Source organism: Molothrus ater, chromosome Z (assembly GCF_012460135.2).
Source record: "Molothrus ater isolate BHLD 08-10-18 breed brown headed cowbird chromosome Z, BPBGC_Mater_1.1, whole genome shotgun sequence".
Lineage (NCBI taxonomy): Eukaryota > Metazoa > Chordata > Aves > Passeriformes > Icteridae > Molothrus > Molothrus ater.
Window position 1 is genome coordinate 17,350,780 of NC_050511.2, and position 19,302 is coordinate 17,370,081.

A 19,302-nucleotide genomic window follows, 5' to 3' on the forward strand; every position below is an offset into this window, starting at 1 on the left:
GTTTTTAATAAGGGAGCAGTGAGCATTAAAGAAAACTTATATTTCTAATAAACAAAGTATGAGGACCTTCCCGTCTTCTCTCTTTTAATTCTTTTTATTTTAAATACAGATGACACTTGTTTGGGTACTTCATCCCCACACATCTCTCTTGATCTATTCCCCAGAAGGTCCTAATGTCAGGCTGTCTTGACATTGTCACCTACAGGCAAGTTCAGATATGTGAAGGGTTCTGCTCCCCCACTTTTAGGTCAAAGTTGTACACCATTCCCACGAGAGATCTGTTTTAGTAGAAAAGATAAATTATTTCTAAAGATTAGCCACAGAAATAAGGAATCAAGCAGACCTCACCAGACAACATAATAACATATTTAATATTCATGCTCATGTAATGAGCAAAAATGCATTAAACGCCAAGTATATAATTTTGTTTATATTTTATGGTGTGTATCATACAGCCTCAGAGGATATACAGCATATTATAGAGAAAACACTTCAGGCTATGTCTACACAAGTTAATTAAGTGGGGCCAACTCACACTAAACAGGTACTGGCACATGATGGTATTGTTTTTATGTTAGCTCAGAAATGGTGTTGTTCAGAACTATCACAGGCTGGGGAGCATTCCCCATGGCAATTTTGCATGCAGCCATGCTATTTTGATAGGAAGAAAAAGCAGTTGTGTGGCCATCAGCTATGCTCTACCACTTGGCCTTAGGGATAAGAAACTCTCCCTGTTTGCTCTTTATTGGTTTTCATTATTTGTTTCAATTACAAATATTGCTCTGAAGCAGTAGGAGACTCGGAAAGCAAGAATCTCCTCAAGGGCACTCACAGAATCTTCACGTCTGAGTGAAACTCATTAAAAAGGTCTTATGATTATTGCGAATTGGAGTGATTTAGAGGCTGCAGAATTTGTGTCCTCTGGCTTCTGATTTCCCTTTTCTTCCTTTCTTGATCCTGCTTTCCTGTCAAAGAAGTTAGTGAAACAGAGGTAACTCTGGCAGCAGCCATACATCTCAAGAGGTGAGCTTCAACAGGGAAACCAGTTGCACAGGAAGAATTTGCCACTGATGTATTAAAGGCACCCAGTTTTGACCCATCACACACCTAAAGTGGTAACTCAGCTTTCTGCGCCTGGTTCTGTGCATGTTTGTGTACCCATATATTCATTTCAACAGAGAGAAGATAAGCTTGGAGGAATATATGTGTCCCTGCAACTCTGTCCAGGTGTGCTCCACTGGCAGATCACAGCTGTGCATTCAGACTGCAGCAGATAAGGGGTCTGTTCCTGCTGCTTCTCCCTGCTTGGCAGCAGCAGCCTACCCCTGACCTGACATCCTGTGCTTTAAGCAGGCACCAAACTGCAAGGAAACCATTGCCAGGCAGCAGCTTTCAGCCCTGTAGCACTTGAGGATGGCCTGGATTACCAGTAGAAGCACCACTTAGAAGTACAGCATGGGAGCACACACAAGCAGAGAGACCCAAAAAGAGGTAGATCTAGGTTTTTCTCCTGGCCCAATGCTTGAGCTGCTGCTGCTACTAGGAGGATGAACCACCTGACTGCTGTCCTTCAGTGCTTCGTTTATGTTGGTCTTCAGATCAGCAGTGATCCCTTACCATACAAATTTCCTAACACAGTGGATTGAGCCATTACAGTACTCCAAAGTCATACTCATCCACAATTTACTCTGAAGCTAAGGCCAAGCCAAAATACCCAGAATGACTATGGAAATTAATCTGTAGGAGACCTTTTGCGACACTATTAGTCACAGTATACTATGCTATAATAGTTATCAACACTGCTTTTGTTTCCTCTCCACTTGAGATTTTCTTTTCTAGTGTCTAGATCTGAAGAAATTTATTCACAAATTTATAGCACTTAATTGTTTTTTTCAATAAATTGGAACTGTATTGGATAAAATTAAACCTTGGACCTATCTCCCTTACTGATATAATATAGTTACAATAGCCTAGCCACGTAAGTGATGGCAACTAGAAAAATAAATTATGAGGAGGCTGAGAAAGTGAAATAACTATGGACAGATTGTCACCAGAACCCTAAAATTGGAAGAATGAAGTAAAAAGGAAACCTGCTTCAGTACAGATTGCATATTTATTTATTGTACATCTGAATTATTTCTCATAGGGCATAATCAGGGCCAGTTCCTGCTCAAAACACAATTAAGAATGGAGGAGAATAGATCAACAGATGATTGCAACATTAATTATGTAGAATTCTTCCTCAAAGCACTATGTGAGTATTTAGGTCCTAATACCTAATACCCTAATCTAATGGAAGCTTTGCTTCTCCATCTTCTATAAAATAGTATTTTATAGAATAAAATATTCCTTGAAATAGTCATCAGAGTTGAACACAAAAAGCCACAGCTGGAGCTGCTCCAACATACAGAGTGTTCAGTTACTGAAACCTTACACTTCCTCTTAGTTTGCATTCTATACCCTGAGCAGGAAACATGGGATTTCACTTCACTGTCTTGTCTCTTTAGATGGATTCACCCTCATGCCAATAGCAGATTCAGTGCCTTAAAGCACAAGTCTGTCTCCTCTAATCTACTGCCAGAGCACAGAATGTCCAGATTATAATTAAGCCCTGACCACTTGGTATTTACTTTCATTACACTAATACTGTGAGGCCCCAGTAAGATTGAAGCCAATTGTGTTATGTGCTGTGCACCCTCACAGCCACTGCCTGAGAGACCTCACAGAACAGGGTGAGAGAAAGAATTATTTCCCACAGCAGCAAAAAGAGCCTTCATTTTGTTGCTGTTCTCTCCTGAGGCATTAACCCCAAGAGAGAAGAGGAATAAACCTGTCTCAAATGAGTCATCTGTGCAGAAGAAAGCATAAAAATATTCTCTTATCTCCTGTTTTATCTTTGCTTTCCACATTGCTGCTTCTTTCCCAACCAGAATAAAAACAACATAAGAGTGAAGTCAGCCCTGGGCAAGGACATTGTAGTGTCTGGAGCACCAGAAGCAGTGGAAGCAGGCAGGAGTCTCACTCTGCTCTGGCTCCTGTACTCAGAGCAAGCACTTGGCAAAGGTGAGGAGAAGGATTACATCTGTCAGAACAACTTTTATGGGACCCAACTCTTCCAGGAATTGTTTAAAATCCACATAATGCTTCTGAGTGTTAATGCCTGTATTGGGACGTTTGCATTAGCAGATAAATGTGCAAGAACACGTTTCCAGACATCTGCCTAGTGATCGCATATCTGAGCAGTTTGCTGAAACTTGGTCTAAGGTCCGTGAGGTCCTTGGGCTCCTGAAATGATTTCCAAGGTTTGTAATAAATTGTGCTGCTGAAGTGTACCATGGTTAAGCAATTCTTGCATGATAGAAACAATATGTGGTGCACTGCACTAAAACCAATCAGTGTTATTTTAACTTTCCAGCCTTCAAAAGCTTTCTGAAGAGAACACAGACACACAGAAGAATTTCATATGTATAGATGCTGTGAAAAAAAGAAGAAAACTTTTGTGATGATACCCCCAAATTATCACCCCCTCAGTACAAGACAAATGGATGATATTGCTGATCATTGTGCATTTTATTAGTAAGAAGTGAGGAATAACAGTGTAGTTCTAAAGATAAAGGCAATCTCTAGATTTCTACAGAGCCCTGGTTGAATTGTGTTCATCCCTCCAATAGGGTCCATGATTTTTTTAGCCATGTCAGAGGAGGGAGGACTCAGAGTGTGCAATGGCACAGGTTTAAGTGGTGGTGATGTCTTGGAAGGAGGGATTCATCTTCAGGCACAAAAGGCATTGCAGTATTGTTGAGTTTCCCTTCCTGGATTGCAGGATTGCATCAGAGTGTGAATCAACAAAGTGGTATGGGCTTTCAGGATCTTGGGCTTGAATGGGAATGCAAGGCAGAGCTAATGTACGCCATGTGGCTTTCCCTTCTTTCAGGCAGGGAAAACAGTGGTCCAGCATTGCAGGTAGGTACTGTGAAGATAAATGTCACAGAAATGTCACAGATACTACTGTCATGGGTATAGATTCAGGGCACAGACTCAGCTTGTTCAGTTCTCTAACAATATTATTGTTGTTATTATTATTATTAAAATTATTAGATTCCCAAATGATAATCTATTATCAGGCTACACACACACTGTACATACTTTGTATGACTAAAGCAATTGAGACACATAAACAGACCTTGAATTTGTTGAAAATAGGCAAATGGGGAGCATCCCATCCCAGACTCAGGAGCTGGCAGAGGGTATGTGCTGCAGGCATTTACTGTGAAATTGAGCTTTGTTTTGCTTAAGAGTCCACAAAGCTTGTGATAAATTAATTTATACTGGAGCAGCCACAGCAGGCTGGCAGAAGTATCCAGGACTGAGCATGATTTTTATTGCTCAGTTACCTGTACTCTTAAAAAAATTTTTAACCATGAATCTGTGTAAATTCTGTGTCGTGTTTTACATTGTGTTTCTCAGCTTAATGAAATATAAGAGGAAAGCTATAGGAAGAAGTAGGAGGATGCCTACTACAGCATATAAAGGCAGGTCTAGAAAACATGTTACGCAGTTAAAAGGTTACATGCATTGCAATTTTAAGATTGTATTTGCCAGGTATGTTCATGGTATGGCTTGTGTTCTATCAAGTCATTTGTACTGTCTTTGTTTGAAAAGTATTAACTAGTTTTCGAAAATTTAAAAAAAAAAAAAAAGCAAAGCGAAAAAAACCCCAGTCCTGGTTAGAAATCAGGCATCCCTTTGGTATGTCTTTGACTTAGTCACACGTAAAGACAACTGACAGAATTGGTTCTGTAAGGCTGATTAGGAAGACCTCTGATAGATTGCATCTTTAGTGTAAATCTGCTACACATGTATTATGGAAAAGAAGGGGGAATTCACTCTCCCAAATCCCCCATCTCCCATGTGGGTCCTTTTACTGCTGGACGTGGGCAGGACCTGTCTGCTTCCTGGCTGTGATTCAAGGGGCAGTTAGGCAAGGGACAGCTCTGGCTATTCCTGCTCAACCACATCACTAGGACACAAAGGCTGGAGAAGCCCAGTGTTGTGCATCTCCCTTGTTCTCACCTGTGAGGCAGGCTCTGAGCACTCTCATGACCCCAGGGACACGGGAGAGCGGGGTCCCAGACATGGTGAATACACCAAAGTGCTGATATCTAAAAGGCCTGTTAGGCACTGAAGACTTTGTGAATAAGACTCAGCACTGATACCATCACAGACCTGTCAGTCTTCATCTGAGAGCCTTCCTAAGTGTTACTCATCTTTGCCGAGACTTGTTTGCTGCTCAAAAATTCAATCCAATACAACACATCTAATTGTTTGCAAGATGGAAACCTTCCCATTTGTCTGCAGTCTGCTCTGAGGACAACCACATTGATTTTTCTTGCACTTTTATAATTTGGAATACACTGTATTTAAATGGGGGCTGGGGAGGAAAGTAAGGAGAGTAGTTGGAGAAAGAGAGAAAGACTGTGTGCATATGTGCATATCTGTATTTATCAGATTAAATAAACATATTTTAATAAGTTGATAAGAGAAGGGTAATTCAGTTTGGTGCTAGATTTTAATGTAAGAAAAAACTGTGAGATGTTGCCAAGATTATGGCATTGGTTAAAGAGAGAGGAACCTTCTGCCATCAGTGTAGTTCAGAGTCCTGACTGAATCCTAAGGCTCCAGAGACAGATTTGCAGTTCCAGAGATAGAAACAACTGTCAGTGGGAGAAAAGAAAGGAAGCAAAGGAAATGCAGAGGCATCTCCTGGCATGCTTGGTGCATGCAGAGCTCATATGTGATTTTATCAGCATTGCTGTCTGGTCTTGCAAGAAATATCTTCAAACAGAACAGCGAAGGAGTACTGTACACACGGTGGTGCAGAGTGAGAAGTGGGGGAGCTTCATCTGAAGGCATCAGAGAAGTCAGTCAGTGCAAGAGCAGAGGTGAAAGGCTCACTGGGCAGCTCTAATTTAGAAGGAAGTTAGTGCGAATTACAAAAGTGTTTTAAATAATGTTTCATGGGGGAAGAAAATACTGGATTGCATTCTGTTTTTTTGTAAACAGGAGGAAAGATGACCAAAATGGGTTAGAGGATTCCAATATGAAGATCCTGGATAAACTAACTCAGCTTCAGCCCTTCAGGCTTTCTCAAATGACATGAGAGGATATCTAGCACAAAAACATGCTGAGAAAGGTTCACATTCCAGATACACAGTGACTCATGCACTTCCAAAACAGTGTTATAACAAGCTGCTGTCCAAATTTCCTGCTGTATTACATGTAATGCACGTTCAGTGGTGCTGCTGGCACACTTCCCTCTGAGTCTGTATAGAACCACTGCCTCGATTCAGAGTTAGGAGACCACTGTGCAGCCAGTGCTTCTGTCTTTGCAAACAGATGTGAAACAAATGTCTCAGTTCCGTGTAGTCCTCAGGATCCTTTTACAGATGGCAGAGTCTAATTACTCTCTGACACACTGACCATGTACAAACATGAACACCTACCTTCTACATTTCTGTGCTCTTCCATCTGATTAACACAATTTTCAGTTGGATTAACATTCATCTGTGGGAAGAAGTTAGGGAAGGCGAATGGGAAGTAGGAAGGGAACATTACTTCATATAGTTTCTCTTTGTTTCAGTACCTAATGCAGTGGTATTGTGTCTTAATGCTACATGTCCTTTCCCATGGACCCTCCTTGCATTGTGTTTTGTACAAACTCTTACTAAGCACAGGAAACCCTGTGGAGAGGTGAGAAGGAAAGTTTAGGAGGAGAGAATCATAAGTACTGGCCTTAACCATATTGATATGAAGGGATTCAGTGATGCCAGTGATGTCTACTCCATAAAGCCTGGAGTAATCCTCCTCCATGGTGATTTCTCTCTGTACTCTTTTTTCTATTCTTGGCCTTACTGTGAATTCTGTGAATTCTTTCTGCTGAAGAGAGGCCTTTCAGCCTTTGAGAAATCTTGACCTATGTAGGCGTTTACTGCAGCTTGTAAATGGACTAGAAGAAAGGGCAATAATAATGAACAATTAACAATTTTGAAAATGCAAAAAAATAAGAACCCTGAATACTGTGACAGGATCTTCTCTAATCTTTAGATGCCATAAAAAAAATGTAAATCGAAAGCTGTGTTTTGTTTTGCTTTCCTTTTAATGTACTGATGGACCCCTTGAACAAATGACATCATGAGGCTTTTTGTGCTTTCCTAGTAAAACTTTTGCCCTCTGTAAATGCCAATGTTTCATACCATGCAGAAATCTGGAAATAAAGAATTCTATCCTAAGGGCAATTTATTTGAATTGATAGTCTGGCTTGAGTCAAATTTGAATTTCTCCCAGAGCACATTACCTGTCTCCTGAAAAACAGTGAGTTTTTCAAGGTTAGGTGTTGCCTATTGTATGCTTGAAAACCACCTTTGTAGATTTGCATTGAGGAAAGATGGTATTTGAATCTGGTGGAATGCTTTACATATTCATATTGCCTGAAGGCTGGAAACTTTTTATCACCAGAGGAGTAGCAGAGATGACAGTAAAGATACAGTTCAGTCAATGGAAATGAGATAAAAGCAGTTGTTGAGACCCAAATTTTCTTCAAAATGCTTCCCCATTGCCCGCCCCCCCCTTTCCTTTTTTTTTTTTTTTTTTTTTTCCTCCTTGCATGTGAAAGTCTGGATGTCTTTTGTAGAGATGTACTCATCTGCAGGGTATGTTGTACTGGATCCCAAGGACAACTCCAATAAATAGGATTTGATCTCTGAATGGACTTCAGATGTAAATATAAAACACAACTTTTCATGGCTATAAGGAGAGAAGAATCACGTGCCATGTCCTTGCAGCTCTGACTAAGGTAACTCCCTGCAGCATTTCATACAGTATTTCCTTTTCTACAGCATTCTTACTGGCTAGGTCAGAATTCATTTTTTGGCAATGATGGTTTCCACAGATCTTACCCTTGGAGATACTACTCTCCCTCCATTATCCTGAATAGCAGGGCAGTAAAAATCAGGCAGAGTGCTGAAGAGGAACCTAAATCTGTTGTCTTTTTTAATCTAGAGCTAACAAGTCTAAGACAACCAGATGATAATCTGGTTTAGTCCTGTCTTGGGTGATCCAGATAATTTCTTACAACTGTCCTTTTTTCTTTTTTTTTCCAATGACCTTTCTATAACACCACCCTTAAAAACCTAGTATTAATCATACAGGCTAAGTTGCAAATAGAGATACTGAAAGATGAAGAAAGGACATGGTGGGGGGGTATATACTAGTGCTTGTTTCCTGTTTCTGCAGAAACAGGATCCATAAGTAATAAAGCCTCTGATCGGCCTTATTATAAAGCAGAGCAATAGGGCTCAGGAGCTCAGTCCGAGAGAGAGGAGAAGAAGAAGGCGCAGGCTGTTCCACAGAGATGGCTTTGTTTGGGGAGGTCCGTGAAGGGTCTCTGCTCTTCTTCTTTCTCCCCTAATGGGGTACAGTATGCTTCTTTTATAGGGTTGGAAAGGATCCAAGCTTGACCAACGGTAAGGGGTTAACATGACATTGCCTTATAGGGTTACAGAGATAGGTTCAGGGCGGAGGACAGGGAAACAGGAATTTTCTTTTGCTGTTTCAGCATTCCTATTGTTCATATTCTCCATGGTGCTTTTCCTAAATCTATGGGGTTTACTACACATAAGGTTTATGGATGTCTGGAGATCTCTGGGTGTGTGCAGCTATACTCCGATGCACACAATAACTGGAAAAATTGCTGTTGCAGCCTTGGAAAAGATGACTTTTCTTCACAATTACAATTAATTTAAACAACTGCAAGACACACACCTGAGATCACAGCTGACAACACAGCAAATAAGTAGGGATGCTGTACCTTCTGGAATATATTAATGAGTCATATTAAATAGTTATGCACTCACATTACATAAGAATAGTTGTGTACTCCATTACATGACACTAAAAAATCCAAACAGACAAATAGCAAAACAGAGAATAATGCAATGTGCAAATATCTTCAAAAGGAAAAGAAATAAAAGCTGTAGAATAAAGAGTGCTATAAAAAGTGGTAAAACTGTTGCCAGAGATCTTATAGCCTTTTGCACAGGTTTATGATTTTGTTTGATCCTCCTTCTTTGGTTTCTCATGGGACCCTTGTCCGGCTTTGTCATTCTTTATTATGAGACTGACATCAGTCAGCTGGTTTGTAGCCAGTTGCACTAATAATAAACTGGCAAGGAGCTCAGAAATTACTGGAACTATTTGGTCATCTTGAAACTGAAAATTAAGGACTACTCCAAAATTCTTGAAGGCAAAAAACCCCACTCTTAAATGCCTTTTCTATAATAACTCTTTCACAACATAAAAGTCTAAAAAGTTCAAATTGTTTCAGTTTATTTAGTGCTATGTTTGCCTTAAAAGTTTTAAGGATTTCCAGCCAACAGAATCTATCTCCTCCAAGAGGGATTCATTTAATATCAGCAAATAAAAAATACATATTGTGGAGGATCCAAACCTTTAAAGCTGTAGAAATAATTTATTAAGGAGAATGTCGTACCACATTCCCTACAGGATTCTACCTACAGGGTTCTCCATTTGTCCCTTAAGGTTAATAGTCTAATGTGGAGCCATTAACAGAGGGGTAGGCTTTTGCTCCAGCTACACGAGGAGTATGTGATGTATTTGCATGTTTGACTAGCCCACTTGCAGGTTTTTTTAAAAATTCAGCTCTCTTTTGCTGAGGTCATTCACTTACATGTTTACAGTTCTAACCTCACTCCACAGGAGTATGTAGTGACTAGCTGACTGCTTTTGAACATCTGGCTGACAAGAGCTTGCTGAAATTTGGGAGTATCTTACTAATGTTCTTGTGAAGATGGAAACACTGATACAATGTTTTTCTGTCTTCGCACCTCTAGGCTTTTGGATGGAACTGCACATATCCTGATGTAGCTTTTGCTAGCGTGCTATCTTTCTATTCATTTTCTCTTATTTCTGTCTGCTCAGTAAGGCATTTTAGCTCCTTTGGAAGTCTCCAAAGTAAGAACAGCAAAGTAGTCCACAGAGTTACATCAATTTTAGTGGAGATTTTCTATTTGGCAGCTGGAAGACACCCCCCTCAGGTGTGACTGTCTGGGAGCTGGACACAACCTGGAGCAGTCATGGCTGTACCTGTGTTATGTCCAGCTCAATCCACCCACGATGCTACCACCCCTCTACTGGCAGTGGGAAATGCCCCTCTGGCCTTTGCTCAGGCCAGGACACAACCTGAGCTCAATATCCCTAGAGCAAGAGCCAGGACGTTTCACTGTTCCTGAGAGCCAGGCTGCCAAGCTGGCTGCCACCACAGACTCATCCGCTTGGTGGAATGGATATCAAGGGGACCACAGGAAGCCACTGATCACAGCCCAGCACACTTCATGACCAAAGAGTACCTCAGCAACAGTGGGCTGGTGCATGTCACTGTGCATGTTGTGTGTCAGTGGTGCCTCCTCCAAAACAGGTCAGCACCAGAATGTCTTTAGACTCCTAAAAGAGACTCACTATTTCTGTTTGAGTGTGCAGGTCAGTGGCTCCTCTGAGACCCCTGATGGGCTACACAACTGTCCATTCACCTGCTGAAGAGCTGTCATCAGGAGTGCCAGAACAGGGACAGCTGGCAGTGAGGGTAAGCAAGTGGACTACTAAGTCTAAAATGCAGTGTGATATAATGAACAAGTGATGGGGCTGATGGAGAAGGAAACAACAGAGGATGGAGTTCTGAGTCTTCCATGACTTCATATATACTTTGGCGAAATGTTTTAAAATAAATGTGGTCAAAAAATTCACAGCTTCTCTCCAGCTGTCTGTTGGCTTGAGGTTTGTGGCTCTAGTCAGTAATGAAGGTAGTGAATTGCATGGAAATTCACACAGCACATAGAAGAGGGAAGATCTTTTAAAGCTCTGTGACCGTTTCTTACAAGTGTTTTTTAAGAGGACAGAGTGCCCTTAGTGGGTTTTTTCTTCCCCAGAAATACATGACAACATCTACACACAACAGATTATTCACCAAATTTAGCAGTTAAGCTTGGTGCATACTTTCCATGTGGTTCAAGTGCTATAAAATACTCCAGAGAGAAATGCACTGAACAAATAACTAACATGCAAAGAACAAGTACATAGGGGCCCACAATGCAACAACACACAAATCCCAGAGTCTGAATAATTTTTTGCCCAAGGAGTCAAAACAACAAACCAAGATCCACCCTAGAATGACATAGTGCGCTGAGGGTACTTCAGAGGTCTATTCCTGTATGAGTTATCACTGCATGAAAAAAAACAAAACCAAACTAAACAGCACCCATACTCCCCACCCCCCACCTCCCCCAAAAAAGGAAAAAAAAAAAAAAAAAGAAAAAGATAAAAAAAAAGAAAAAGAAAAAAAAGGCACTTCCCACTTACCCACTTATGTCCCATGTTTTACTTTGGAGCTCACCATTTCAGTGAGTTTTAAAAAAAGTAAATTTATTATTTCACACTCAACAATACAGCATGCAAACTATGATGCAGGTCCAACTGCATCTGAATAACAGCTGCTGAAGCATACCCAGATCCTTGCATGGAAAGCGGAGTCCTGCTGTTTCTCATGGAATCTTCCCTTAACTGCCAAAATCTTTTCAAAAGCAACTTCTCCAAGGGCTGAACCAGTGCCCACTGAAAGCAAAGGGAAAGATTCCTATTGATGGCAAGCATCCCAAGTAAACCAGAGGTCTAGATTGCCCTTGCCAGAAAATTGTTTATGTGCATTTTGATGACTTCTAAAACTTCTCTTTTTGTAGCTGTCTTTCATATGGATCTTACCATGTGATTCTTTTCCAGTCACTTCACATACTGGATAAAGTGAGGTTGATGTGTTTCTATCCCTGATTCAACAGAGAACATAATTTTATCAAATTCATTTTTATGAGACCTGTTTTAGTCATGGTGCACAGGGAAGCATATGCAATGTTTAAACATTCTGCTGTCCAATGGCCTGATTTTCCCTGTATAAACACATGGGATGAAGGTAAAAGACTCAATCATGTGTTAAAGAAAACGATGTGGTGCCCTCACAATAAAACCATAGAAGCCAGGTTTTTCACAAGCTTACTCTGTGGTTGAAATTTACTTGCAGTTTGTCCTCAGAGGTAAGGATAGACATTCCAGTGCAGATTGGGATTGTGGAACGAAATGGGACAGTCTCCCGCGCTCTCAGGGAAGGTGTGGATGATTGTGGTCACTTATATTCTCCTTTGATGCCACTAAATGGCAATTTACTTCCAAGCTCAAGTCGGGTGAATAAACCTGCCTGAAAGGGGTTCACTGGGGCATGAGTTACCTATGAAAGCAGACAGGAAAGGAATGAAAAAACGTGCATCTTTAGGTAAGAGCTTATTTCTGGAGACGCTGAAGCCCGTCACTTACTGCAATGGCTACGATGGGGTAGCTGGCTGCCTACAGAAAGTTGTATAAACACTTGCACTCAGAGAGCAAAAACTGTCCCTTCTGTTATTCTTTAACTAAACGTATTTTCTCCTACTTCGTCAGAGTAGAAGCAGGAACAGTTGCAACTCATGTTTTCCGTGTTTTTTATAGACCAAGGTTGTTTTAGGACAGATCAGTTAGTTTAAAAAAATGCAACACCCTCCTGCCACTGCATTAACAGCAAATTTTGTTACATCTTTGATACCACAACTAGTTATTCAGAGAAGAAATCATAATTAGCAGGAGTTTGGCTCTAGAGTTTACCCCTAACTTTGCACTCCTTTGGTATACAGTGTATCAACAGGACAGACAAGATGACACTTGAACCTGAGCCAACCCTGTAAAAATAGGGAGCTAGTGGCACATAAACGCTGGAATTATTTCAAAGGCTTAATAAATCTAGTCTTAGGAACACCAGTCAAGAGTAATCTGCTCATGGCAAGTTTCACAAAGGAAGGATATGATCTTTTGTCTATTGTTGTGAATCTGGCTGTACCCTAAATAGCAGCTATATCTCCATAACAGAGGACTTTAGTCATGCAAATCCTCCCCCGAGGGCCCAAGGATGGCAGACAGGGTAGGTGAGATTCAACCTTCCCTTAGTGAAGTGTTACACCTCTAAAGAAGAAATGCAGAGCAACCTTGGGCTCTTCCAAATTCCAAACACACAAAGCCAGCACGAAGTGTTCCTGGAAATCATCTTCATTGTCTCTGCCACTCTGTACCAGCCAGATCCCTTGAACTCTTATGCTGGAAGGTGAAGGGATGTACAAGAGTTTACTTAGGCTAACTTGAGCTCTTATTATGTAAAAAACAAAAAAGAAAAAAAAAAGAAGGAAAAAAAAGAAAAAAAGAAAAAAGTATTAATTGAAGAGAGAAATAGAAGAAATAGAAAAACCAGCTAACAGCCTTTCCTCTCTTCCCGTGACAGGCCTGTAATTTGAATCCCCTGCGGTAAATCAACCTTCTTTTGCTCTAAGAGAAGAAGCCAGATGGGCAGTGGGGCAATGTCCCTCTTTGGTATGGCATTTGGTATCTAGCCTGGTACTCAAATGTGTAGGCATTTCCCCTCCCCTCCTATTGCAGCTGAATGACTTTGCTGCATTGATTTGAAACGACCTGACTAATCTCAACTTCCTCTAACAGTTTAATGAAATGTCAGAAGTTAACAATGTTCACAGAATTGAAAAAAGGCCATTCAAACAATTATGAAAAGAAACACATGGACAGCAGTTTTTAAACAGTTTTTGGGCTATTGGAAATAATTCAATGAGCTTTAGCCAAGCTGCAGTACAAGCATACTTAGATGTGACCAAAAAAACCCTGCATTTTTCATCTGTTTAATCTATTTCAGGATTACAAAAAAGAGGTATATAAGAAAAGCCATAATTAGGTAAATTTGAAGAAAAAGAGAGACCCTTCCTGCCCCTCTTGGATCATCTGGTGTTTGGAAATACAAACCACAGAGCAACTGTTATGTGGCACTGGTTCCACCTCTGAAATTACAGCACGCAGAGGTAGCAATGACCTGGCAAGTTGAGTCCTGCTCCTTTCCAAGAGTAGTTTAACGGTGTTCTCAAGTGCAAAGGAACTGAATACACTGATCATGGTTCCAATCTCATAGAATACCAACTCAGAGGAAAAAGCTTACACTGTACTCCCCCATTAAGCACAGTACAACGGGCTAAACAAAACACAGTGCTTTGTCTATTGCTAGTATTTTACTTCCTATTAAGAATTTATTGAAAAATCTACTAAAATAGCATATTTTTTACTGGAGATGGCTCCCAGATTTTGTGACATGCCCACAGGAATTATTTTTTACTTCCAGCTGAAGGAAAGAGGTAGCAGTTGTTGGTAGCAGTACCAGTTACTGCCAAGCACTAATCCTTCTCCCATTATTAATTTTTCCTCAGGAGGTATCTTCATATCTGTTATAGAGGTGACAGATGTTTAGTGCAGTTTTCCTCTGAAGCACAACATCCTGAAAGGCACAAACACACTTTCCAGAGGCTACCATCTTTCTCACCTCCCTCACTACCATTTTACTGCAGAACCTGAAGATTGCACCATCAGTCTGGCTTCTGTACACAGGAGTCTCTAGGACTTCCCATAGTGCAGACTGTATATCCTAGCTTTGACTGTCTCAGTATTCCAGGAAGTCTCTCCTCCTTCCCATCACAGCTCTGGCTGTGAATTAACTCAGTTATACTGCTGCTGCCTCTCAGCTTTCCAGACATCCATGGATGGATGGATATAAACTTTGATTAGTAAACTCTCCAAAAGAGTTTAATGAGCCTTAGGGCTGACTACATATCCTTGCAGGCTTATTAACACTTGCCTAGAGTCCTGCGCTCAAAGCTGGGAGATGCCAGGTTGGAGCAGTAATGGGGAACCAACTGCTCTGGCAACCTTCAGACTCTCCAGCTGACTTCCTATGGAAAAAAAGGTTCCATGAGCATATAAAAAAAGACAACCCTTGCGCAGAAGCCTAGTGGAGAAGGGAGCAGACTAAAGGTTGGGCAGGCAAGCTATCAGCCTGACAGAGTTCAGTGCTGCAACCAAATGCCATTATCTTAATGTATTTTTGCACAAGGCATTGGAAAGGGCTGAATCTCTAAGAAAACAGGCAATGTTACATAAAATATCCTTCCTGAGACCCTCTGTTTACATGACACAATGTTTGAATCCCAAATGCTCATATTTGCTGCACAGGTCTTTTGAGCTACATGATTTAAGACATTAGCATTACATTGCCAATCCAGACAGAAAGGGAAAAAATTACTTGTAGGAATAGATGCAGCTGTGAGAGACTGGAAGAACAAAGGAAAAACTGAGAGCCAGTAAACATAGAAGAAATTATGAAGACCACTAGAAGCTGGAAGGAAGAATCTGGGTCACAATAACTTTACAAAATGATGCTAGGCCATTACAGAACAGGCAATGGGATTAGTACAATCATATAGGGAAGGTCCTTCTTTCTTGTGTCCTAAGAGAAGACAAACTTATAAGCCATAGCATCTGTCCTTGTCTTTAGAAAATAATTCTGTTCATCACAACACTCCCACTGAAAAACGAATCCCTTGGCATCAGTGCTCAAAGTGTGTAATAACCTACAGACGTGTCCACAAATTCACCACACAGGCATGTCCACAACTGCTCTTGGAGCTTCCTGGGAATTCCCCTGGCTACTTATGCTTTGGCAATGTTTAAAGGTCCTGCTGGGTTAACGCCTTATGTATCCTGAGATCTGGATTTTAGCATGATGGTATCAGCACAGAGGACTGACTGCAGCTGCTCAAACCTCATGCAACAAAAATTTCAGTTTGCATCACTGAGTTATCACATAAAATGGAGGGCTGGATTGTCAGAGTGCACTGAGTCAGGGATGGTGCCAATCGAGGAGCCCGGTACTGTTAGGTAGAAAACCTTAGATTCTTAGTCAATGCCCAGAGCCAGAAGTGTTTCACCTCACAGCTTACTTCAGCAAAGTTCAAGTGCAAAGACATAATTCAGTATTTCCAGCAGAAATTATTTTTCTTCTGTGAGAAGGTAATAAATGACATCTCACAATACATGACTGGGTCAATGTATTGCATTCTTTGCTTTGCTAAACTACATGATGATATCCTGAAACACAGAATCTAAGGAGTGAAATTAGCTGGCCATCACTGCAGATGAAGTGTGTGTTGGTAAACAACTACATTTTATACTTGCACAAAAAAAGACACTGCAACCTACCTCTGGTGTTTTAGGGCATTTATGTTTCCATTAAATGTTAAGATATTATTTAACTCAGGATGCTGACAAAGAAGAGAATCTCTAAAAATGCCAATCTACTTACACACTCCTGACTTTCCTCTCATGCTTGTGAAAATCTCAACTGCATGTAGTAAAATTAAAAAATACTTTCTTATAAGAAAGTGTGCTTAAGGAGATGACAGTATAATGAAATATTTGCTATCACTCTAATGCTTACCAGTTTGTAATTCAAATCAAAGGTTTTTACAGGCTTGTATAAATAAACAGTGCAGCAAAAATCTATCTCTGCAACACAGAGCTCAAAGTGTGTCTTCTATAAATGTTCTGAATAATTTCCTTCTAAATTTTAACTAAGTCATTGTACATTGCATAACTGAAAAAAGGAGATAGATACAAGATGCAATGAGGACACTTCACCAAGAATTCTGTCTTTCTTAGGAATTTCTGTTGACTACTAGATCCTAACAGAATTTAAGTCTGCTAAAATTAAGGTATTTTACTATCGGCTTCAATGACAAGGATATAAATAAAGGAATCATATTCAAATGGAACATGGAAGGCTATATTAAAATTTAATTACCTGCACTCATCAGGGCTTGTACTAAATTAAGCACTGAACCTATAATAAATAAGCACAAGAGCTTAATGTGAATAAGCCAACAATAATAGGAAATCTGTATCTTTTGTCCTTTCCTTTTGGTTTTGAAGTACTTCTCTTGTAAGAGTCTACACAGGACAAAATGAAAATGACCAGGATGGGGCAGATAGTTCTCTCTAAAACAGAACAGATGATGGATGTATTCTCCAATTCTGATTTAAAGGCACAGAAAGATTCACAAGAAAAGAACAACCAGAAATAATCACTGTATTCTGCAGATAGTATTCCAAACCCATATAATCTCGTATTTCATACAAATCAAAGAATATTTAGGAAAGTGAGTGTCCTTTACACAGTTTGAGGAGCCCAAATAAAACAAATAGACTTATATTATCACTAAAAAATTCACATAATTTTCCAGAGAAGCATGGTAATAACCTAGGCTATGTTTTTCTCTGTCTTTCTGATGACAATATGACTGCTTACACTGCAATGTAATTATCTTTCCCAACTCCTACTTCACAAATATTGCACCACTCCAACTTTTTTCTTCTTTTACTTACTTTGGAATTTAGTATTGCTCAGAGTTCTCTTTCAAATATTCTACATTTGTTGATTATTTTAATGCACTGAAAATCTGCACAAAGAGGAGTTTCTACTCTCTCTGCAACCACAAAAATTACATTCCACTAGTGTCTGGCAACTTAATTACCGCATGTTTTGTATTAAAACACAGAGTTACAGCAGGTAGATGAAGGAAGGTGTCTATGTGTACACCCTCTTAATTTGTAAACAAGAATTAAAAAAAAAACCAAACAACTCCACAACAAAATCTTCCCAGATTCTTCCAGCTTCTATTAAAACTTATTTAAAACTTAAATTCTTTCACTTCATCCATGATTCTGAAGACTGCTGGCTTTGTCTCCCTGCTCACATCCAAAATGTCTAGTAGTAGTGGGGAAGTGAGAGACCACCAGAGGAAGACCCTGCAAGGGCAGGCCTGTGATGAACAAATGTTGTGTACACCATGCATCCATAAAAACCACATGCAACTCCTGACAAGACAACTGCACAGCACAGAATAGCCCACTAACAGAGTTGAACTGAGGTCAAGCCTGGAATTACTGATTTTAATTGTCTTCTTCTATTTTTTTTATCCTCCTGGCTTTTTTGTATTGTAAGATCACAAATAAGTTGTGTACATATTGGTTCTGAATAAAACACTGAAACATGAGTTTATTGTTTCTCGTTGTTGGAATTTCCTAGAGGAAAATATTGCCAAAACAATTTAATAGCGTATTCAAAATTAAGAGTGCATTTTGACCCAAGTGACTATAAATTAACCTAAAAAAAAGAAGAAAGACAATAAATTCTTCATTTTCCAAACAAATCAGGAAAATAACTGCAACAAAAGAGCATTTCAAAGAGTGAGTGAACAATACTGAGAAAGCATGTCTGCTAATCAAGGTAAGGACAGTTCATTTGGAGGAAAGACTTCCACAGCTTGAGGCTGGAAGCTTTGTGTTTGGAGAAATGTGCTGCAAAACATAAAAATTTTTGAGTGTTGTTAATTTTTGATTCACCTTCAACAAAACCAGAACTGTATCACTCAAATGCAAACCATTTCACTTCTCATAAGATTTCATGTGATTTCAGTGAAGCAAGACATGTTTCCTGTAAAGCACTTGAATGATGTGTTTTGAATTTGTTTCAAAGGTGAAGCTTTTCCCAAGATCCCCACATTGAGGACAGTCCTCATGCCTCACAGTGTTGCTCAAGGCTGTTGCCAAATATCGCAGTACCAATTGTGACAACCATGGGAGAAAGGGGAGTTTTCACAATAGGAATTGTGCAATCAGATTAGCCAGTCCAAGGAGGATTATAAAGATGTGAATAATCAGTGCGGGCCATGTCAGCTGCCCAGCACGGTGCAGGGAGATCATGTAGATGAGTGATGGATACACGAACACAAAGGCGAGACCACATGTTGCTCCAGAGTATCTGAGGAAAGAGAGGGAAGAGGGGACGAAAAAAAAAAAGAATTAATGCTTTGCCTTTATTCTTATTTCTTGTTGTCATTTCCCCCCGCCAAACCAATGAACAATCTGGATGAATACTGACTATCTGCAATCGCTAAACATCAATTTCTATTCCTTACTGACTTCTACCTCCTTCACTAGCACTTAATTACCACCCTCTGTGTTGTTCAGCCCCCTGCTTGCTTGTACCTGCACTCTGACATGGCTCTGTCCTTTCAGTCACACCCTGTGATGCTGTTGGGGACTAAATCCCTTACTTAAGACTTGATGTTTCTACTTTCTTTGGGGAAATTTGTCAACATGCAACAGAAAGAGACTGGACAGTGCATCCTCTGTTACACGTCCTTTACTGTCAGAACTGCAAACCTCCGTGCAGCCCAGCCATCTGAGAACACATATTAAAGCATTTAA

General features: G+C 40.1%; 1 protein-coding gene across 2 annotated transcripts in view; it reads right to left on the reverse strand.

Moving 5' to 3' along the window:
• Positions 1–16,807: 16,807 nt before the first annotated feature.
• Positions 16,808–19,302, reverse strand: part of SLC38A9 (solute carrier family 38 member 9) — a 46,649-nt gene continuing 44,154 nt past the window's right edge. For both annotated transcript variants that reach the window (XM_036403141.1, XM_036403140.1), the window contains one exon: positions 16,808–18,853. In XM_036403141.1, the coding sequence (XP_036259034.1) occupies positions 18,688–18,853 (166 nt within the window). In that variant the 3' untranslated portion in view covers positions 16,808–18,687. The remainder of the gene's footprint in view (positions 18,854–19,302) is intronic.